This window comes from Mustelus asterias, chromosome 2 (assembly GCF_964213995.1).
Source record: "Mustelus asterias chromosome 2, sMusAst1.hap1.1, whole genome shotgun sequence".
In the NCBI taxonomy this organism is placed as follows: domain Eukaryota; kingdom Metazoa; phylum Chordata; class Chondrichthyes; order Carcharhiniformes; family Triakidae; genus Mustelus; species Mustelus asterias.
The window spans coordinates 35415962-35440260 of NC_135802.1; the positions used below are offsets into that span (position 1 = coordinate 35415962).

Consider the following 24299-nt stretch of genomic DNA (forward strand, 5'->3'; position numbering starts at 1 on the left):
GAGTCAGCGCTCTGAAAGCTCGCGCTTCCAAATAAATCTGTTGGACTTTAACCTGGTGTTGAGAGACTTCTTACTGTGCCCACCCCAGCCCAACTCCAGCATCTCCACATCTTGAGCAGATTGGAAAGCAAGTATACATTATACTCATTGCAACTTCAACTTTACACTGATATCTTACCTCATCACCAACTTGAATACCCAAACACTTTCTGCCATCTTCCCCTGTGTGAACGGTATAATTGTTACAGTGGGCTGTATAATCGATTGACATTCGTTTTGGCAACTTGCTATTCTCCAAGATTACTTCAGAAGACAAGTCCTGTAAAAAAAAATGGAAACATAAACACCGCTTGATTGCTAAGTATTGGAGCAGTACAAAATGTTGAATGGATTTTGATGCACAAGTCACGTTAATAGTCAATACTTACGTGATAAGCGTCGAGGATTAACTTGATTACATTACTGGAATTTGATGTCAGAATTCCCACTTTGGATTTTGCAATTGAATTTTGGAGAGTCTATTAAAATAGAGAAAGAGGTTCCAGCGTATCACAGGCTGCAGCTTTAATCATAATGGTAAACGCCTCGAAAGCTCTCCTTGTCAATAAACGATAGCAACAGAAATGGTATAAAACTCTCTAACTGTGGACTCTGACGAGGCGAGGGGAACTAATTCTGTTCTCAGTGAAAAATACAAAAAGGAATTGTACGTAAGGGGTGCAATCTTATCGGCTTGCCACACTGGTCAATCAGTGTGGTGAGCCAGGAAGATTACGTATGCGGCCAAAAATCAGATTTGCAGCAGACGTGAGCCAGTTTGGGGCCGTCCCGGCCCTGTTTTGCCAGCCAGAATATCTTCGCGCGTGAAGCCTATTAGCATATTAATGCCTTTATTTAAAGGGCATTAGCAGCTCAGCACAACCGCTTCCAGCCTCACGGCGGCTTCCCCCCCCCCGTCGCCAGTGAGACATCTCACTGGTGAGAATCACTACTGCTTTGCAGTAGCGGAGACCAGGCACCATGGCCATGCTGGGGAGATCGGAGACCATCGAGGCCCCTGAGTGGTTGGGGGCATGGCCAGGCAATGCCCATCGGAAGAATGTTCCCGATAGTGGGGGAAGTCCAGAACCCGAGGTCGTAGTTTGAAGATACGGAGTAAACATTTTAGGACTGAGATGAGGAGGAATTTCTTCACCCAGAGAGTGTCAGCCTGTGCAATTCATTACCACAGAAAGCAGCTGAGGCCAAAACATTGTATGTTTTCAAGAAAGAGTTAGAATCATAGAATCCCTACAGTGCAGAAGGAGGTCATTCGGCCCATCGAGTCTGCACCGACAACAATCCCACTCAGGCCCTATCCCCGTAACCCTACATATTTCCCCGATAATCCCTCTAACCTATGTATCCCGGGACGCTAAGGGGCAATGTAGCTTGGCCAATGCACCTAACCCAATGCCCCTAACCAGAGCACCCAGAGGAAAGCCACGCAGACATGAGAAGAACATGCAGACTCCACACAGACAGTGACCCAAGCCGGGAATCGTACACAGGTCTCTGGAGCTATGAGGCAGCAGTGCTAACCACTGTGCCACCACGCTGCCCATAACCACTAAGCCACTGAACCGCCCATTAGATATAGCTCTTGGGGCAAACGGGAATAGGCTGTCGAGTTGGATGATCAGCCATGATCATAATGAATGGCGGCGCAACCTCGAAGGACTGAATGGCCGACTCCTGCTCCTATTTTTTATGTTGCTGGGAGATCTGGCACATGTTCAGACAAATGCCAGCCAGTGAGAGAATCCAGGAGATGTGAAAACAGTACAGGGCAATAACCAACACTCACCACCAAGTTCAACCTGACCGCCTTTACATTGGATATCAACTTTTTACCAATAATGTCAGACCTTTATCTTGCCAATAGATCAATGTTGATAAAACATTTCATACACTCTGAGCTCCATCTCCTGCTTGGAGCCAATTTACTGTGATGCCAATAATTTCATTATCATTGAGTGTTTAATATTCTGTCAATTAGCACCAAATTTAGCTTTTTGCCTTTTATTGCCACATTTGAGTAAAGTTGTGCAGAGGAAATTCACCAGGGTGTTGCCTGGGATGGAACATTTAAGTTATAAAGAGAGGCTGGATAGGCTTGGGTTGTTTTCTCTGGAGCAGAGAAGACTGAGGGGCGACCTGATTGAGGCGTTCAAGATTATGAGGGGCATGGACAAGGTGGATAGGGAGCAGCTGTTCCCCTTCGTTGAAGAGTCTGCCACGAGGGGACACAAGTTAAAAGTGAGGGGTGAGAGGTTTAGGGGGGAGTTGAGAAAAAACTTTTTTACTCAGAGGATGGTGATGGGGCATTGCCCCATCCTTTAACATCCTTTAAAAAGTACCTGGATGAGTACTTCACACGGCATAACATTCAAGGTATGGGCCAAATGCTGGCAAGTGGGATTAGGTGGGCAGGTCAGTGTCTTTCATGCATCGGTGCAGACTCGATGGGCCAAAGGGCCAAAGGTGGCAGATGGAATTTAATCCAGATAAATGCGAAGTGATGCATTTTGGAAGAAATAATGTAGGGAGGAGTTATACAATAAATGGCAGAGCCATCAAGAGTATAGAAACATAGAGGGACCTAGGTGTGCAAGTCCACAAATCCTTGAAGGTGGCAACACAGGTGGAGAAGGTGGTGAAGAAGGCATATGGTATGCTTGCCTTTATAGGACGGGGTATAGAGGTTAAAAACTGGAGTCTAATGTGGCCTAACCAGCTGTATAGAACGCTGGTTAGGCCACATTTGGAGTGCTGCGTCCAGTTCTGGTCGCCGCACTACCAGAAGGACATGGAGGCGTTAGAGAGTGTAGAGAAGGTTTACCAGGATGTTGCCTGGTATGGAGGGTCTTAGCTATGAGGAGAGATTGGGTAAACTGGGGTTGTTCTCCCTGGAAAGACGGAGAATGGGGGAGATCTAATAGAGGTGTACAAGATTATGAAGGGGATAGATAGGGTGAATGGTGGGAAGCTTTTTCCCAGATCAGAAGTGACGAACACGAGGGGTCACGGGCTCAAGGTGAGAGGGATGAAGTATAACTCCGATATTGGAGGGATGTTTTTGACACAGAGGGTGGTGGGGGCCTGGAATGCGCTGCCAAGTAGGGTGGTGGAGGCAGGCACGCTGACATCGTTTAAGACTTACCTGGATAGTCACATGAGCAGCCTGGGAATGAAGGGATACAAACGATTGGTCTAGTTGGACCAAGGAGCGGCACAGGCTTGGAGGGCCGAAGGGCCTGTTTCCTGTGCTGTACTGTTCTTTGTTCTTTGTTCTCTGCACTGTAGGGTTCTGTGATTCTGTGATTCTCTTTTCATTCTCTTATTCTTAATGTCTTTCATCCTATCAATCAGCTGGCTCACGTTGTTTTGTTCAAAGAATTGATTCCTTATCCTGCGGCCTCGAAGAATTATGTTTTTTTTTCTGTTTAAGAAGTCCAATTAGCTTCAGGCTAAAGAAAGCAGCAGCATTTAAACACCTGAGAAGCAAATGAAAGCTATTTCTGATATAACAGTTTACTAAATTATTCCTCACAAAGAGAAACTATCTGTTTACAATTAGAGCTTTTATGCAGTATTATAAATCATTGGCTATTTCTTGCTGTTAAGTCTGGTAAGGGCTGAACCACATCAGCTGTACAGTCACATGTCACGCAATTCGGACGTCAAACAACACTTGACTTCGGAAACAGGAAAACTCCATTACAAAGATTATGCTTAATGTATGGAAGCATTTGAAATTTCAGAAAAGAAGAAATTTTCCCTTCATAAATCCATGCTGACTCTGTCTGATCCTGCCACTGCTTTCGAAATGCTCTGCTATAAAGTCCTTGATAATGGATTCGAGCATTTTCCCCACTACCGATGTTAGGCTTGCTGGTCTATAATTTCCTGTTTCTCTCTACCTCCCTTTTTGAATATTGGAGTGACATTAGCTACCCTCCAATCTGCAGGGACTGTTCCAGAGTCGCCAGAATCCTGAAAGATGACCACCAATGCATCCATTATTTCTAGAGCCACTTCCTTAAGTACTCTGGGATATATATTATCAGATCCTAAGAATTTAGCCGCCTTCAATCCCATCAATTTTCCCAGCACCATTTCTCTACTAATATTGATCTCCCTCAGTTCTGCCCTCTCACTAAATCTTGCATTCTCCAACATTTCTGGTATCTGATTTGTGTCCTCTTTTGTGAAGACAGAACTAAAGTATGTATTCAGTTGCTCAGCTATTTATTTGTCCCCGATTATACATTCCCCTGTTTCTGTCTGTAGGGGACCTACATTTGCCTTCACCAACCTCTTTCTCTTCACGTATCTATAGAAACTCTTAGGACCCTGTTTTACCATTGCGTCGCGCCCGTTTTCAGGCGCGAAAGCATGGTAAAGTCGGGTGTGAGGCCATTAACGCGATCCGCACCCATGTCCGCGCAGATGGCCACTTTACCAAAACCCGGGAGTGGCCGCGATCCACTCTGCGCCCGAAACAGGCGCAACGGCGATTTAAATGCATTTACATGTATTTCAATTGAATGAATGAACTGCCCGCCCAACTTTATCAGCATTTCCCCCTTTAACACCACGTTCGCCGATCCAAAATTGTGCCAAAATGAACCTGCTGAATAAAAGTCTGAATTGGGGCGCTCCAGCTGCTGAAGAGCGCATTCAGAGTTTCCAACGGCTCTCTGACTCAGATCAGTGGTGGGGGGGAGGAGGGAGGCGGGTCAGATCATTCTCTGGTTGGTGGGGGGGAGGGGAGTGGGCTAGATTGTTGTCTGGTTGGGGGGGGGAGGAGGAGGCAGGTCAGATGTATCTCTGGTGGGGAGGGGGAGGCCCAATCGTTGTCTGGTGGTGGGAGCGGGGGGGGGGAGGGGGGGGCAGGGAGGGCCAATCGTTGTCTGGTGGGGGGGAGCAGGGAGCGCTGATCATTGTCTGGTGGTGGGGGGGTGTGGTGGACTACAGTTGCGCCTTTGTCCTGTCTGGACCACCGTTGTGTGTTTGTCATGCCTGGACACATCCCCTGCCGGCTCCTCCCCTTGTCACCTAGTATAAAGGTGGCTGTTTCCTCCCCCTTGTTCAGTTCGGGTCGGTTATCTGTTCGGATGTGCTCCTGGTTCTGTAATGAATAAAAACGTACAGTTGTATTGGCACACAAGTAGTCTTTTGCCTAATTGATAGCGCTTCAATTTTATTCATTACCTTTGACCGATATGGAGCAGCTTTTGAAGCCTGACAGATTAACTCGCGACCCTCAAGAGGTCGGAGCGTCTGATAGTTTTGACCATTGGCTGGACTGTTTTGAGGCTTTCATCAGCGCCTCTGCGGTTGTCGACTCCGACGGCGATAAGCTCCGCGTGCTCCGCGCCCGGGTAAGCGATGCAGTCTACTGTATATTCCAGGATGCTACGACATACGTGGACGCCACAGAACTCTTAAAAGGGCAGTTTCGAAAGAGCCCTAACGTGGTCTACGCCAGACATCTCTTGGCTACTCGCAGGCAGCAGCCAGGAGAATCGTGCGCCCAATTTCTGCGCGCCCTGCGGGTTCTAGCTAGAGCTTGCGACTGTAAGGCTGTTTCAGCCGCTCAGAACACAGAGGACCTGATCCGGGACGCCTACGTCACGGGTATTGAGTCTACTTACATTCGGCAGCGCCTGTTTGAACAGGGTGGCCTGGATCTCCAGAAAACGGCCACGATGGCTGAATCCCTAGAAGCGGCCCCCTGCAATTCGGGGCCTACAATGCACCCCGTTCCATCGACGGTTCCACCGCTGCGGCTGTTCCAGCGGGGCCCAAATGCTACTTCTGCGGCCTCCCCAAGCACCCTTGGCGTCGCTGCCCGGCGAAGGATGCGATCTGCTCCAGATGCGGTAAGCAAGGCCATTTCGTCAAAGTCTGCCGGGCGAAGTCGATCGCGAAGTCTCATGGCGCCGCGTGTGTTCCGCGGGCGCCGCCATATTTGATGCAGTAAGTGTCTGCGCGGAAATCATCTTCTTTGATGCAGTCAGTGGCTGCGCGGGAATCGCCATCTTCGATGCAGTCAGTGGCTGCGCGGAAATCACCATCTTGGGTGCCGTCATCAAGGCGCGCCGAGTGGGAAACTTCATCCGCGACGTCATCAGACGCGGATGAATATGAATACTCACCGGGTTCAACAGTTGCATCAATTCGTCTGGACCAATCTCAGCCTCACCAACTCTCCAAGTCAATGATGGAGATTAAGGTAAACGACCATGTAGAAAACTGTCTGTTCGACTGCGGGAGCACAGAGAGTTTTATACACCCTCGCACAGTGCGTCGATATGCCCTTCCCGTGCGGCCCTGGAGACGGACAATCTCCATGGCTTCGGAGTCTCACTCAGTGGATGTCCTTGGGTGCTGCGTGGTGACTCTGACGGTACAGGGCACAGTCTACGAGCATTTTCGGCTCCTCGTGCTGCCGCGACTCTGTGCAGCTGTACTTCTGGGGTCAGATTTCCTCACCCATCATAGGAGCGTCACTTTGCAGTCTGATGGCCCTTATTCCCCGCTCTCTGTCTGCAATGCGCTGTTACTTAAGCGCCCCCCGCTCACCACCTGCAGTCTCTCGACCCTCAAGATTGCACCCCCCCCCCTTTATTCGATAATCTCACCCCGGATTGCAGGCCTATAGCCACCAAAAGTAGGCGCTATAGTGCGGAAGACCGGGCCTTTATTCGGTCCGAAGTACAACGTTTGCTCAAGGAAGGGATTATCCAGGCCAGCACCAGCCCCTGGAAGGCGCAGGTGGTCGTAGTTAAATCAGGGGAGAAACACCACATGGTGATCGACTATAGCCAGACCATAAACAGGTATACGCAACGAGATGCGTACCCTCTTCCCCGCATCTCTGATATGGTCAATCGCATCGCGCACTATAGAGTTTTCTCCACGATTGATTTGAAATCGGCCTACCACCAGCTCCCTATCCGCTCGGAGGATCACCCATATACTGCCTTTGAGGTGGATGGTCACCTCTACCAGTTCCTCCGAGTCCCTTTTGGTGTTACCAATGGGGTCTCAGTTTTCCAGCGGGCCATGGATCAAATGGTGGACCAGCACGGGCTACGGGCCACTTTCCCGTATCTGGATAATGTCACCATCTGCGGCCATGACCTGCAGGACCATGATGCCAACTTACAAAAATTCCTCCGTATTGCCACTCTCCTGAATTTGACATATAATGAGGCGAAGTGTGTCTTTCGGACACGCCGCCTCGCTATCCTTGGGTACGTGGTGGAAAATGGTGTCCTTGGTCCCGATCCAGCCCGTATGCGTCCCCTTATGCAGCTTCCCCTCCCTACGACTCTCAAAGCACTGAGGAGATGCCTGGGCTTCTTCTCCTACTATGCCCAGTGGGTTCCCCATTACGTGGATAAAGCCCGTCCGCTTCTCAAATCGACCTCTTTTCCCCTGGCGGAGGAGGCGTCGGGCCTTCAACGACATCAAAGCGGACATCGCGAAGGCCGCGATGCATGCTGTGGATGAATCCATCCCATTCCAAGTGGAAAGTGATGCGTCTGACTTTGCCCTAGCCGCCACCCTTAACCAAAGGGGCCGTCCGGTGGCCTTTTTTTCCCGGACCCTACAAGGCCTCGGTTGAGAAGGAGGCCCAGGCCATCATGGAAGCCGTCCGGCACTGGCGCCATTACCTTGCGGGCCAACGGTTCACTTTACTTACGGACCAGCGGTCCGTTGCCTTTCTGTTCAACACCAGGCAGAGGGGCAAGATCAAAAATGATAAGATCTTGCGGTGGAGGATTGAGCTCTCCACCTATAGATATGATAACATGTACCGGCCTGGGAAGCTCAATGAGCCCCCAGACGCCCTGTCCCGTGGGACATGTGCCAGCGCCCAACTGGTTCAGCTACAGTCCCTCCATAATGATCTCTGTCACCTGGGTGTCACCAGATTATTCCACTTTGTCAAAGCCCCTAACCTGCCCTACTCCCTCGAGGAAGTCCGGTCGGTTACCAGGCAATGCAGGGTCTGCGCAGAGTGCAAACCGCAGTTCTATCGGCCAGGTAGGGCGCACCTTATAAAGGCCACTCGCGCGTTTGAGCGCCTCAGCATTGATTTTAAAGGCCCCCTCCCTTCCTCTAACCGCAATATTTATTTTCTGAATGTCATCGATGAATATTCACGTTTCCCTTTTGCCTTCCCCTGCTCGGACATGACCTCGGCCACGGTGATTCGGACTCTGAACACGCTCTTCACCCTGTTCGGCTTTCCATCCTATATTCATAGCAACCGTGGGTCTTCATTCATGAGCGACGAGCTGAGGCAGTACCTGCTCGCCAAAGGCATTGCCTCCAGCCTCACCACTAGCTATAACCCCAGGGGTAATGGTCAAGTAAAGCGGGAGAACGCAACTGTCTGGAAGGCTGTTCTATTAGTGCTACAATCTAGGGGCCTTCCAGTCAGTCATTGGCAAGACGTCCTCCCGGATGCACTACATTCAATTAGGTCACTCTTGTGTACAATGACCAATACAACCCCTCACGAGCGGATGTTCACTTTCCCCAGAAAGTCCTCCTTGGGTACCTCGCTCCCAGCTTGGCTGATGTATCCTGGGCCCATTCTGCTTCGGAAGCATGTCCGGACCCATAAGACAGACCCCTTGGTCCAGAGGGTTCAATTGCTACATGCTAATCCTCAATACGCTTATGTGGCGTACCCTGATGGGCGGGAGGATACAGTCTCTGTCCGTGACTTGGCCCCTGAGGCTACCACGTCCCTCCGCCCCACTGTCCCAGTCCCTTGTGTTGTGCGCCCAGAGCCCACTACGTCCTCCACCCCCCCAGCCCCAGTTCCCCCTGTTCTCCATACACCACCAGGGCCACAGCTCACTCCCCTCACCCCTATGTACAGCTCGCTTGAGTCGCCGGTGCCGTCGCCACGCAGTACCCGACTACTGGACGGGACGACGGATGGTTCCGCCTCACACCACCTGGCGCCTCCTCTCGACGCTCAGTGCCTGGAGCCTGGGCCGACACCGCTCCCTGCTCGGACAACTCTGCAACTTGCACTACGGCGATCGCGACGGCAGATCAAGCCACCAGATCATCTGAACTTGTGACATTGTTTCCGCTTCACCCCGTGTTGGTTTTTTTTAAAGGAGGGGTGAATGTGGTGGACTACAGTTGCGCCTTTGTCCTGTCTGGACCACCGTTGTTGTGTTTGTCATGCCTGGACACATCCCCTGCCGGCTCCTCCCCTTGTCACCTAGTATAAAGGTGGCTGTTTCCTCCCCCTTGTTCAGTTCGGGTCGGTTATCTGTTAGGATGTGCTCCTAGTTCTGTAATGAATAAAAGCCTGCAGTTGTATTGGCACACAAGTAGTCTTCTGCCTAATTGATAACGCTTCAGGGGAGAGGGCTGATCGTTGTCTGATGGGGAGGGAGGAGGAGGCGGGTCAGATGTTCCTCTTGCGGGGGGGGGGGAGTGAGGCTAGATCATTCTCTGAGTGGGGGTGAGTGAGGCCAGACCATTCTCGGGGGGGGGGGGGGGGGGCGGGGAGGTGAGGCCAGATCATCCTCTGAGGAGGGGGAGAGGTGAGTGAGGCCAGACCATTTTCTGGGGGGGGGAGTGAGGCCAGATCGTTCTCGGGGGGGGGAGGGGTGAGGGCGGGGGAATAAGAACAGGATATGGCGCTCGACTCATCGATCGACAGTTCCGACGCGCCACAGCGAAAAACCGCACTGACCTCCTCAGAAGACAAACACGGGACACGGTGGACAGAGTACCCTTCGTTGTCCAGTACTTCCCCGGAGCGGAGAAGCTACGGCATCTCCTCCGGAGCCTTCAACATGTCATTGATGAAGACGAACATCTCACCAAGACCATCCCCACACCCCCACTTCTTGCCTTCAAACAACCACACAACCTCAAACAGACCATTGTCTGCAGCAAACTACCCAGCCTTCAGGAGAACAGTGACCACGACACCACACAACCCTGCCACAGCAACCTCTGCAAGACATGCCGGATCATCGACACAGATGCCATCATCTCACGTGAGAACACCATCTACCAGGTACACGGTACCTACTCTTTCAACTCGGCCAACGTTGTCTACCTGATACGCTACAGGAAAGGATGTCCCGAGGCATGGTACATTGGGGAAACCATGCAGACGCTACGACAACGGATGAATGAACACCGCTCGACAATCACCAGGCAAAACTGATCTCTTCCTGTGGGGGAGCATTTCAGCGGTCACGGGTATTCAGCCTCTGATCTTCGGGTAAGCGTTCTCCAAGGCGGCCTTCACGACACACGACAGCACAGAGTCACTGAGCAGAAACTGATCGCCAAGTTCCACACACATGAGGACGGCCTAAACCGGGATCTTGGGTTTATGTCACACTATCAGTAACCCCCACAGCTTGCCTCCTGGACTTGCAGAATCTCACTGGCTGTTCTGTCTGGAGACAATACACATCTCTTTAACCTGTGTTGAATGCTCCCTCCACCCACATTGTCTGTACCTTTAAGACCTGGTTGGCTGTAGAGATTCGCATTCTAATCAGTATTGATTAGAATGATTTTGTGTCTCTGTGCCCTGTTTGAGAGCAGATTTCCACTCCATCTCATGAAGGAGCAGCGCTCCGAAAGCTAATGGCATTTGCTACCAAATAAACCTGTTGGACTTTAACCTGGTGTTGTTAAAACTCTTAGTGCGGATTCTATGCAGCTTCAATAAAATAATTGCCCACTGACTCTCCTGCTAGATGCCACAAAGCCTTGGATGTGGAATGGCATACAAAATGTCGTCTCCCGAGTTTTGATTTGATTTATTATTGTGACAGGTATTGGGATACAGTGAAAAGTATTGTTTCTTGCTCGCTATAAATACAGAACAAAGTTTCATAGAGTACATAGGGGAGAAGGAAAGGAGAGAGTGCGGAATGTAGTGTTACAGTCATAGCTAGTGTGTAGAAAAAGATTAGCTCAATATACCGCCAACAATCTGACCCAATGTGACCAGTGCAAAAGCTTTCTGGCCGCAATACAAAACGTAAAGGTTGATTTATGACTCCTTTCTTCTGGTATTAACAGCCTCAACATAGGGACTGTGATTTTTTTATTATTTGTGAGTGTGGCTGGCTGGTCCCTCATTTATTGCCCACCCATAGTTGCCCTTGAGAGGGCAGTTAAGAGTCAACCACATGGCTATGGATCTGGAGTCACCTGTAGGCCAGACCAAGTGAAGATGGTAGATTTCTTTCCCTTCCCTTCCTTCCCACATTAGTGAACCAGATGGGTTTTTATGACAATGGTTTTCATGATCATCATTAGACTTCATGACCCCCGACATGCCCCCTTTATGACTCCCGACATGCCCCCTTTATGACCCCCGACATGCCCCCTTTATGACTCCCGACATGCCCCCTTAATGACCCCTGACATGTCCCCCTTCAAGACCCCTGACATGCCCCCTTCATGACCCCACTATGCCTCCCTTCATGATCTCCCTCATGCTCCACCCCTTCATGACCCCTCCCGTCATAGACCTCCATTATAGCCCCCGCTCAGGCCTGACCCTCACTCGGCCCCACGCCTTGGCACTACCCTGGCACACTGGCAGTGGCCATTCAGTACTGCTCGGGTGCCAGGTGGGCACTCCCAGGGTGCAAGGGGACACTGCTAGGTGGGCACTCCTCAGCCATGTTCCCGACCACCTGGGGGCTTCAATGGCCTCCAAGCCACCCGGTGTGGCCATCATGCCTGGTCTCTGCTAGTGGAGACCAGTCGTGATTCTCGTTGGGTTTGTGCCAACCCCGAGGGTTGGAAGAGCCGGGAGCTGGGAGAATCCGCGGGCTAAGCTAATTTAAATGCTACTTTAAATATACTAATCAGCTTCATGCCTTTTCTGAGCATGATCCAGTTTGTGCCAATAGAAAGGGACCGGGATGATTGCAACTATTTGGCACCGGGCACGATACCCTGGGTATCAAGCCCTGGGTGTGGCAGAATCTGCACCAGCCGCAGCGAGGCTGGAAAATCACCCTCCAAATGACCCCAATTGCCATTTCTGGGGTGTGTGTTTATTATCCATAGCTGAAGATGATGATGACATTGATTGGAATTCATTGAGTTAAGTTTCAATTGCTCTATAGAGGCAAAATACTGCGGATGCTGGAATCTGAAACAAAAACAGAATGTGCTGGAAAATCTCAGCAGGTAGTGGAGGCAATAGCCTCGTGGTATTATCGCTAGACTATACAGAAACTCAGCTGATGCTCTGGGGACCTGGGTTCAAATCCCATCACGACAGGTGTTGGAATTTGAATTCAATAAAAGATATATCTGGGATTAAGAATCTACTGATGACCATGAAACCATTGTCAATTGCCAGAAAAACCCATCTGGTTCACTAATGTCCTTTCGGGAAGGAAATCTGCCTTCCTTACCTGGTCTGGCCTAAATGTGATTCCAGAGCCACAGCAACGCGGTTGACTCTCAACTGCCCTCTGAAACGGTCTAGCAAGCCATTCAGTTCAAGGGCAACTAGGGATGGGCAATAAATGCTGGCCCAGCCAGCGACGCCCAAGTCCCACGAATGAAGAAACAAAAGTGCTTAAAGCCTAGAGGGAGCCTTGTTCAAAGTATAAATGTTCATTTTGGTTAGAAAAGAAGCTACGATACAAGTAACCATGTTAAAATACAATGGTTTTGCTTGTAACATAGAAGATGTAATGTATATACAAAACCTGTTAACATCTACAAGGTTTCAAGAAGTTCCTTGTGGAAGCATGAGTGGCCTAATCTTGTTCCAAAAACATTCAAATACACTATACTTTGGCCAGAATTCTCTGATGGCATATGCCCCTCCACCGCTGCCAGCGAGTACGGTGAATTTGGCGCTCAGACAAATCTCCATTCACGGCAGCGGGACTGGAGAATTCGAGCCGCGGACAAGGTCGGAGTTGTCTGCTTTGATACGTGATATATTACAGGAGCTTGTGGCTGCTTTTTGTGTGATTATGACAGAAGATCTCAATGTTAACCCAAGCCAAGGAACCTCCGAACCACTTCCACACATTCCAAAATAGGCAGAAACGGTCATTCAAATGGATCCTTTTCTGTGATCCCTTAACATATATAACCAAAGTAGGCTAAATGTCTTCCGGCACAGGTGGACAAGGGTAATTGTTCAAGCTACCGACAATAACAACTCTGGTTCTAAAAGCTCAATTTCTACTGAAAGGCTTGCAAAATAGTTGACTTCAAACATATTTCATCACATTCTTGCAGAGTTCAATTCTATGTTGGTTTCTATGTAAAAATATAGTGATTAGCTCTACCCCACCTCGACCCCTATGTTTTCATTTTATTTAATTTTTCACTGTTCGCTACCTTTTATTTCTTCATTGTCTTTCTTTATTTTTCCCCTCCCCCGCTCTTTCCCCCTATTTTACCCCCTTTCCTTACCTTTTCTCCCCCTTTGCTTCCCCTTTCCCCCTTTTCTCAATTTTACCTCTCTCCCACCCATCTCCCCCTCCCCCCACATCTTCATCTGTCACAGTTTACCCTCTGATTTCAGCTTCTCTGCCGTTTGGCCATTCACACCTTCTATTCTCTCTATGGACGGCCATTAGCAGCCTTTCCCCTTGGTTTTGTGGCTACGACTCATCTTTCATTCCCTCACCCTGCATTATAAATATCTCCCACTCTCTATGCCTTTTAGCTTTGACAAAGAGTCATCTGGACTCAAAACGTCAGCTCTTTTCTCTCCTTACAGATGCTGCCAGGCCTGCTGAGATTTTCCAGCATTTTCTCTTTTGGGTGGAGATAGTTTCTTGATGGAAGATATTTTCCTAAATACCAAGCTTAGATTTTGCAACTGTGAAGCATGACCAGACCTCTACTCATGACAAGATACGCGTCTCTTCCTCACAGCCCATCACTCACCCACCCATTCCATTCAGAGCAAAACATTCAGCTTTATAATTGTTGACCTAATGGAGCAGGGTCAGTGGCTTTTATCATCGAGCACTTCAGAAACAGGGGCAGAGTTTTGCTCTGCATGCCTGTTGCAAGATTAATCAATCAAATGAGACAAATTCCTTTCAACACATTCATAATTTCTTCTGTGGAAATGATTGCACAGGTTCCGACTTTTTTCCCTCCCTTCCATCGGCCTTTGAATTCTGGATATCTCGGCCTAATCAGTAGCTCTGTGACTCGGAGGGTGCACGTAATGTAAATGCAACCAACTACACCTGGCAGGTACATCCTGTATTTATTGGAGGACATGGGAAGGTGCGCAGAAAGGTAGGGATAGAACAGAGAGCAGCATGGTGGCACAGTGGTTAGCGCTGCTGCCTCACAGCACCAGGGACCCGGGTTCAATTCTGGCCTCGGGTGACTGTGTGGATTTTGCACGTTCTGCCCGTGTCTGGGTGGGTTTCCTCCGCGTGCTCCAGTTTCCTCCCACACTCCAAAGATAAACAATTCACACCTCTTTAACCCGTGATTAACCCTCTCTCCACTTGCATTGTCTGTACCTGTGAAGACTTGATCACCTGTAAAGACTTGCATTCCAACCATCATCTTGCAATTAAGTCTTTGTCTATATATGCCCAGTTTGTGAACCCAACTCTCCACTCACCTGATGGAGGAGCAGCGCTCTGAAAGCTCGTGATACTAAATAAACCTGTTAGACTTTAACCTGGTGTTGTGAAACTTCTTACTGTGCCCACCCCAGTCCAATGCCGGCAACTTCACATCACACTCCAAAGATGTTACAGGCTGGACGGTGGCACAATGGTTAGCACTGCTGCCTCACCACTCCAGGGACCTGGGTTCGATTCTCAGCTTGGGTTACTGTCTGTGTGGAGTTTGCATGTTCTCAACATGTCTGCATGGGTTTCCTCTGGGTGCTCCGGTTTCCTCCCATAGTCCAAAGATGTGCAGGTTAGGTGCATTGGCCATGCTAAATTGCCCGTGAGTGTCTTGGGATGTGTAGTTTAGAAGGATTAGTGGGGTTATGGGATGGGGCCTGGGTTGGATTGTTGTCGATGCAGACTTGATGGGCCAAATGGCCTCGTTCTGCCCTGTTGGGTTTCTATGATTTATATGTTTGTGGGTTAGATTGATTGGCCATGCTGAATTGCCCCTTAGTGTCAGGGGGGGCAAGAGGGTTAAATATGTGGGGTTACGGAGATAGGGCCTGGGTGGGATTGTGGTCGGTGCAGACTCGATGGGCTGAATGGCCTCCTTCAGCACTGTATGGATTCTATGATTCTATGAACAGGTTGCTGAATCTTCCAGAGCCATTAGTATCAGGTCCATGAACAACTGCTAGACAATCTGTATAGGCTGCCTTACCAGGTAAATGTCTTTGAGCTCTTCTTTAACAGCAAAAAAAAGATGGATTTTATTCTTCTCAAGTTTTTGTGCCAAATGAGAAATGGATGGATGATTCTGGAAAGAAAACAGATTTCAGAATTTGCACGAGAGCAATGTACAAAAAATCCAAAATGCACGGCACCACCTTTATTGTTGAAATTTTGCAACATAACCACATCCGACCAATTCCCAAACTCTGCAACATTTTGATTTCTACCATTAACGTTTTACAATAATTTATTATATTAGATCCCAAACTTACTGACTCAACGCAGAGAAAACGCACCTCCAATTCATCACTGGCACAGTGGTTCGCTTTGGTTGGACATCTTTTTAATTCCATCAAGGGATGTGGATTGAGGGGGGTCCTGTTGGGGGGTTGGGGGTGGGGAAGGTGGGGGAGGGGGGGGGTGGCGAAGAGGGGGAGGGGTGGATTGATGTGAGTCTGTGCAACAGTTACCCAGAAGTCAGAAGAGGTTTTATTTCTTTTAACTTTTGTCTGGGTAACTCTTTTTGTAACCCAGTCAGAACCATCTGAAGTTTGCAATTTTAATCACATTTTTGGATGGTTCCCAATGCAGGGAATTGCCCAAGAGAAGTTCGCACTTTTGGGCAAATACCCTGCAAACCAAAGCTGACGAAGGGTCACCCGGACTCGAAACGTTGGCTCTATTCTGTCCCCACAGATGCTATCAGACCTGCTGAGATTTTCCAGCATTTTCTGTTTTTGTTTCAGATTCCAGCATCCGCAGTATTTTGCCAACCTAATCTGGGAACGTCTGTGCATCTTTGGGGTACTCACCCGCCAAATATGACACTCTGGAGGTCAGATGTTACTGCCCATTGTTATATTTTAATCACATCACATTTGATTGGGTTGACTGGGTGGGATTGTGGTCGGTGCAGACTCGATGGGCCAAATGGCCTCCTTCTCAGTGTAGGATTCTGTGAGATTGCAGGGCACTTAAGCATGTGTCATTCGAAATTTGATTAAAGAACATTTGTCTACATACGGACAGGTTGTTCTCATAGTTCTCCTATTCTGCAGTGACCTCGGCCATGAATCGACAACACATAATAGTGCCAGGAAGATTCCACCAGCAATGCCTCTGCCACATCCTCCAGATTCAATGAGAGGATCATGCAACAAATGCTCCTGTCCTCTTGTAGCCAGCTCCACAAGCATTCAGGCAAAACTCCTACTAAATCAACTTTGGTGGACTAGCCACTGTGTCCAGCTGGCTGAAAAGCATCTATCCCGCCAGCTCCTCTTTTCCCAACTCTCAAAATGCCAGTGTTCCAGGGGGAGGACAAAGAAAATGCTTCAAAGACACTGAAACTCTCCTGGAATGCAGCATTGATACTAATGACAGGACATCGTTACCATTTTTCAGAATGGTGATAACTTGTCTATCAAGCTATATAATAATCACAAGTTCTGAATGTTGAAGCAGAGAAGGAAAGAAAAGGAAGAAAATCTTGTACTCCGATCCCACTACCTCCTGCTTCCCATACCAAAATATCCACAGCTCGGGAATCAGCCAGCTCAATCACATGAAGACCCACGGCAGAACCTGGCAACCATCCTCCAATGAAGGGATGGCCAATGGCAAGATTCTATAGCCAGCAATTCATTTCTAGCTCCTTATAGTTCATGGTCCCCAATGCATGTGGGTGACCCAAAACACAAACTGAAATACTAGCAATGCTCAGGGAGGTGGTGGAAACAGGTAGGATAGCGGCATTTAAGGGGCAACTAGACGAATACATGAATCGGATGGGAATGGAAGGAAATGGACTCCATAGGTGCATATGGTTTTAGTTTAGTTAGGGCATCATGATCGGCACAGCCTTGGAGGGCCGAAGGGCCTGTTCCTGTGCTGTACTTTTCTTTGTTCTTTGTTTCTTTGTTCTAGAAATGGATAGAAAATCACCTCCAAGTCACCGAGCGTCCTGCCTTTGGCATATGCCACCATTTCATCATTGCTTCTGGGTCAATCCAGTGTTCCCTTCCTAACACAGCTGCTAATGCGCCACAAGGACTTGCTGTGGTTCAAGGAGATAGTCAGATCCTCCTTCCCAGGGCAGCCACTGATAGATAATAAATGTGGGGCTGCCAATGTTGCTGCATCACAAGTATAAGCAATAACTCAGTGCTGCTATATCAACGATGAACTCATTTGCTGTTCACTAATGTCTAACATAAGTAACAGTACTTGAAGCACATCAATCCCAACTATGTCCCAACTAAGATTATGGAAACTGTTTTGAATACTGGCTCACTCCAAATGACATTTTTACACAGAGATTTTCTAGAACAGTAAACAATTTATTTCCTTAAAAAGGATGTATTGTCCATCCACTATTTTTATGTTGCATTTGATGAGTTCAAAAGCAAGCTTACATGATGATGATTCATTGTATAGACACCGTGACTATCGATGTGGCATTTCCCATCATTTAGCAGCATACTGCGGAGTTTATCATCTCCAGAAAAGTGAAGCCCTGTGTTGCTGTAGTAGATAAGCAGTCGAATGGCATTTCGCCAACCGATTGTATCCTGTAAGATAAATCAGATTTAATCAACTAAATGTGGATACTTATTATGAGAAAAAGCTTTACTTGTAGCAATGGGGAAACGAAAAGGGACGCAGAGAAAAAGTTGGACAGTGATTTTTAGAGATCTCTACTACACTTTAGAGAAAAGTATTCAAGCACATGCAGAGAAATGTGAGGTGATACATTTTGGCAGGAAAAACATGGAGAGGCTGCATAGAGTAAAGGGGACCACTCTAAAGGAGTGGAGGAGCAGGGGGACCTGGGTGTTTATGTGCAATTGTCATTAAAGGTGGCAGGACAGACTGAGAGCAGTTAATAAAGCATACAGTGTCCTAGGCTTATCAATAGGGGTAGAGAGTACAAGAGCAAAGAGGTTATGTTGAGCTTGTATAAGACACTAGTTAGACCTCGGCTAGAGTATTGCATCCAGTTCTAGGTGTCTCACTTTAGGAAGGATGAGTACGCATTGGAGAGAGTGCAGAAGAGATTTAAAGGAACGGTTCTAGGGATGAGGAACTTCAGTTATGGAGTAAGATTGGAGAAGTAGGGACTCTTTTTCCTTGGAGAAGAGAAGGCTGAGAGGGGATTTGATAGAGGTATTCAAAATCATGAGGGGTCTGAACAGTGTAAATAGGGAGAAACTGTTCCCACTTGTGAAACAACTGGGAATGAGAGAGAACAGGTTTAAAGCAATTAGTTAAAAAAAAGTGATGTAAGGAAAAGCTTGTTCACGCATCGAGTAGTTAGCATCTGGAATGTACTGCCTGAGAGTGTGGTGAAGGCAGATTCAATTCGGGCATTCAAAAGGGAATTCAACTGTTATCTAAAAGGAAGAATGTACAGGGTTGTAGGGAGAAGGTGGAAAAATGGTACTAACTGAATTGCTCATTTGGAGAGCCGGTGCAGACCTGATGGGCTGAATGGCCTCCTTTCGCTCTGTAACAATTCTGTGATTCTTTATACTAATAAGAGTTAATGGAAATGTTGCAGGGAAATAACATTTTGGATGGGATTTTATGGCCTCGCTTGTACCGAAACTATAAAATCCCGCCCAAGGTCAATGGACCTTTCTGCCCCTCACCCGCTCCGATTCCCATGGCGGGTGGAGTAGTAAAATTCTGGTCTATGTCTATAAATGCCCCATACAGCTAGATTTAGCGACATAAACTGTTTCTATTGAGTACTCAAACCTGAGATTTGAGTAGAATCTGAGGTGTAATCCCCCAACTGTCATACTGGCCGTCTTTCTGGTCACCTACATCCCCTCAGGACCAGTGTTTCCTCTAACTTGTGCACTTGCGCAGTCACGCAACAGTCCTTCAGGTGCTGTGCACTTTATTATTACAGCCACGCATCAGTCTCGCTTCCACTCCAACCGTTCCACTCACTGCTTCAATCTCACTCACCATCTCTCCCAACTTGCTGCATCTCTCAAGTCTCCATTTCACTCTGCAAGGGGGTTTTCACAGTAACTTCATTACAGTGTGATTGTAAGCCTACTTGTGACTAATAAATAAACTTTAACTTTAAACTTTAACTTAACTTTTAACTTTAACCCTCCAAGACAGTTAGACAGTAGCTTTTGCTAGCTCTTGACAGTTCCAACGATTTTCTACAGGATTTTACACACATTCATGTCCACTTTTAACACTCTCAAAGGGCACCTGGCCTCTACCAAAGGGCAGCTTACCTCCCCCAAAGGTTATCGCAGGACCATATCCAAAGGGGTATCTCACCTCTCCAAAAATGTATCCCGCATTTCCAAAGGACGCTGCAAAGTTTAGATTTGCTCCTACCAGGTCTAGCTTGTACAGCGAACAAAACGCAGACATGAGTGGGGACAGCTGTTGATTCATATGGGCAGCTGCCTCCCTGAAACATGCAGGCGCAGGTCCCAACCACCCCCCTCCCCCCCACCCCCAACCCCGCCGCAAAAATGGTAGGTGCTGTGTTCAGGGACGAGACCTCTGGAACGCGGCCTGCTCCGCCATTTTCAGAGTGACAGAGGGGCTCTCCGTGAAATGCCGGGCCTGTGTCTCCTGGACCTTCACCCTCCAGTTGGCAAAAGCCAACCTCTCCTCAAATTCACAGGGAAATTCATAGGGTAATTTTCTATTAGGATGGAGGGTTATAGGTAGGCCTAAAAGGTAGGGATATGTTCGGCACAACTTGTGGGGCCGAAGGGCCTGTTTTGTGCTGTAGCTTTCTATGTTTCTATGACACTTTCCCTCTGCCTTATTGTTGCTGTGAGGAAATGACTGCGCTACTTTCCTCACTTTTTGCAGCAGTTTTAAGCAAAGAAAAACTCGCAGTGAGCTGAAAAAGTAAAGAAGTTACCTTTGCCCACATTTACTATCAATTCAAAAAGGCCTCCTTAACTCTTTCTACTTTGAACTCATCAAGTTGAAACAATAGATCCTTGTCTTGTCTTGAGCAATTCAACGTCTGTCAAATGGCAAAAATACAAGCTACAATACGAAAACAAAAGCCTCTCTCATGTGGAGCAGTGATCATGGTACTGAACTTAAAACCTAGAGGCCGTGAGTTCAAATGCCACCATGGTAAATTTAAAATTGGATGCAGTAAATCTGGATGGTATGTCAATGGCAGGGGGGTTGACATTCCTTCTTCTGCTTCCATCCCTAGGGTAAATTTTTAAATATATGCATTATTAGGTAAAGATATTTTTTTTCTTGTTTTAACTGGTGGCGTCCTTCTGCACATTACCTTGAAATTGGCACAGAGAACAAAATTCACTCCGCAGATGGATGGAAAAAATTAGAGGGAGCATTGCTCAGGACACAAAACTGCAATCAAAAACAGCTGACTGGCTCTTCATTCATCCTGCTGTTATTTGAAAAGATTCCTCTGCTGACCTGCAACCCCCAGGCAAACGAGAAACAGACAGAAAGCGCTGGAGGGATGTAATAACATGAGCAGCGGAGGCATCAGTGTTAATCAAAGAGGCACTTGGGGGCAGGGCTGTTGCGATACTGCAACATATTGAAGAGTGACAAAGCTAACAAAAACAGGCAGCAGACAGTTTCATTAAAATGTGTCTCAGGGAGACTAACAACTGTCTCCAAGCCAAGATCCTGCATGTCTTGAAACCAGGTTCTGCAATTAAATGGGACCTTCGATGGCTCTTCAGCGCAGGTTAAGGACGAAATAAAGACACATCTACACTGCGTCGTCTCGATCACAACGCGGAGACAAAAACAACGAAAACTGAGCTCTTTAAGTATAATTCCTATAGCGTTGACGGTCGAGCAAACTGCCAAAGGTTTGACAGCTGCCGAGACAAGGCTGTTGATCAAACCCCAATGAGAATTGTTCCAACCACAGCGCACAGCTGATGCAAGCCACAGGACAGATGTTGGATCAGAAGACCACAAATGGACCATGCCACCCCCTCTCTCCCTCTCCCCCCCTCTCCCCACCAAACTGCAGCTGGTGCCAAGGATTATGGGAAGACATACATTCATCAGCTTACTCAGCTTCTTAGGAGCGTTCCTGGAGACAACTGTCACTGAGCACCTTCAACACTGTCTCAAGCACATTCGCTCTGTCAACTCCAGATAAACCGAGGGACAGCGTGCTTCAGCTGGCCGCACAGATTCTATGCAGCTTCAATAAAATAATTGCCCACTGACTCTCCTGCTGGATGCCACAAAGCCTTTGATGTGGAATGGCAGACAAAATGTCGTCTCCCGGGTTTTGATTTGATTTATTATTGTGACAGGTATTGGGATACAGTGAAAAGTATTGTTTCTTGCGCGCTATAAATACAGAACAAAGTTTCATAGAGTACATAGGGGAGAAGGAAAGGAGAGAGTGCGGAATGTAGTGTTACAGTCATAGCTAGTGTGTAGAAAAAGATTAGCTCAATATACCGCCAACAATCTGACCCAATGTGACCAGTGCAAAAGCTTTCTGGCCGCAATACAAAACGTAAAGGTTGATTTGTGACTCCTTTCTTCTGGTATTAACAGCCTCAACATAGGGACTGTGATTTTTTTATTATTTGTGAGTGTGGCTGGCTGGTCCCTCATTTATTGCCCACCCATAGTTGCCCTTGAGAGGGCAGTTAAGAGTCAACCACATGGCTATGGATCTGGAGTCACCTGTAGGCCAGACCAAGTGAAGATGGTAGATTTCTTTCCCTTCCCTTCCTTCCCACATTAGTGAACCAGATGGGTTTTTATGACAATGGTTTCATGATCATCATTAGACTTCATGACCCCCGACAAGCCCCCTTTATGACTCCCGACATGCCCCCTTAATGACCCCTGACATGCCCCCTTCATGACCCCTGACATGTCCCCCCTTCAAGACCCCTGACATGTCCCCTTCATGACCCCAATATGCCCCCCTTCATGATCCCCCTCATGCCCCACCCCTTCACGACCCCTCCCATCATAGACCTCCATCATAGCCCCCGCCCAGGCCTGACCCTCTCTCGGCCCCACGACTTGGCACTGCCCTGGCACACTGGCAGTGCCCATTCAGTACTGCTCGGGTGCCAGGTGGGCACTCCCAGGGTGCAAGGGGGACACTTCTAGGTGGGCACTCCTCAGCCATGTTCCCGACCACCTGGGGGCTTCAATGGCCTCCAAGCCACCCGGTGTGGCCATCACGCCTGGTCTCTGCTAGTGGAGACCAGTCGTGATTCTCGCTGGGTTTGTGTCGCCCCCGAGGGTCGGAAGAGCCGAGAGCTGGGGGAATCCGCGGGCTAAGCTAATTTAAATGCTACTTTAAATATACTTATCAGCCTCATGCCTTTTCTGAGCATGATCCAGTTTGTGCCAATAGAAAGGGACCGGGATGATTGCAACTATTTGGCACTGGGCACGATACCCTGGGTATCAAGCCCTGGGTGCGGCAGAATCTGCACCAGCCGCAGTAAAGCTGGAAAATCACCCTCCAAATGACCCCAATTGTCATCTCTAAGGTGTGTGTTTATTATCCATAGCTGAAGATGATGATGACATTGATTAGAATTCATTGTGTTAAGTTTCAATTGCTCTATAGAGGCTAAATACTGCGGATGCTGGAATCTGAAACAAAAACAGAAAGTGCTGGAAAATCTCAGCAGGTAGAGGAGGCAATAGCCTCGTGGTATTATCGCTAGACTATCCAGAAACTCAGCTGATGTTCTGGGGACCTGGGTTCAAATCCCATCACGACAGGTGTTGGAATTTGAATTCAATAAAAAAAATCTGGAATCAAGAATCTATTGATGACCATGAAACCATTGTCAATTGTCGGAAAAACCTATCTGGTTCACTCATGCCCTTTAGGGAAGGAAATCTGCCGTCCTTCCCTGGTTTGACTTGTGATTCCAGAGCCACAGCAATGTGTCTGACTCTCAGCAGCTCTCTAAGAGCAACTAGGGATGGGCAATAAATGCTGGCCAGCCAGCGGTACCCATGTCCCACAAATGAATAAAAAAATAAAAGGTCTGACAGCATCTGTGGAGAGAGAATAGAGCCAACGTTTTGAGTCTGGATGACCCTTTGTTCAATTGCTATATGTTCGAAGATAACCTAATTTTGAGCACAGAAGGATCTGTTGTATGTTGAGCACATTGTATTGTTGGTGCAGAGGAGGCCCGTGTGGCTTCAGACATGTGAAGCTCACCTTTCTTGTCAGTCAGCGGGACTTTGTTCCATTCCTCAGAGGCGGTGCCTCTGCTGATGGAGAATGCACCAAATGGGAGAATCTTTTGATTTGAATTTTTGATTTGATTTATTATTGTCACATGTATTGGGATACAGTGGAAAGTATTGTTTCTTGTGCATGATACAGACAAAGCGTACCATTCATAGAGAAGAAAAGGACAGAGTGCAGAATGTAGTGTTACAGTCATAGCTAGGGTGTAGAGAAAGATCAACTTAGTGTGAGGTAGGTCCATTCAAAAGTCTGATGGCAGCAGGGAAGAAGCTGTTCTTGAGCCGGTTGGCACATGACCTCAGACTTTTATATCTTTTTCCCGACGGAAGAAGGTGGAAGAGAGAATGTCCGGGGTGCGTGTGGTCCTTGATTATGCTGGCTGCTTTTCCAAGGCAGCGGGAAGTGTAGATGGAGTCAATGGATGGGAGGCTGATTTGCATGATGGACTGGGCTACATTCACAACCCTTTGTAGTTTCTTGCGGTCTTGGTCAGAGCAGGAGCCATACCAAGCTATGATACATCCGGAAAGAATGCTTTCTATGGTGCAATTGTAAAAATTGGCGAGAGTCGCAGTGGTGTTCAAGATCAGTCCGTGTCTCGGGGAAACTATTCAGAGAGACTTTCAGACTGTCCT

General features: G+C 48.0%; 1 protein-coding gene across 1 annotated transcript in view; it reads right to left on the bottom strand.

The window, feature by feature from the left end:
- Positions 1-24299, bottom strand: part of LOC144506832 (integrin beta-1-like) — a 119942-nt gene that overhangs the window by 34113 nt on the left and 61530 nt on the right. The window contains exons 7-10 of the mRNA XM_078233191.1: positions 17837-17992; positions 15412-15507; positions 429-518; positions 179-319 (exon numbers count right to left, since the gene is read on the bottom strand). Of these exons, the coding sequence (XP_078089317.1) occupies positions 179-319; positions 429-518; positions 15412-15507; positions 17837-17992 (483 nt within the window). The remainder of the gene's footprint in view (positions 1-178; positions 320-428; positions 519-15411; positions 15508-17836; positions 17993-24299) is intronic.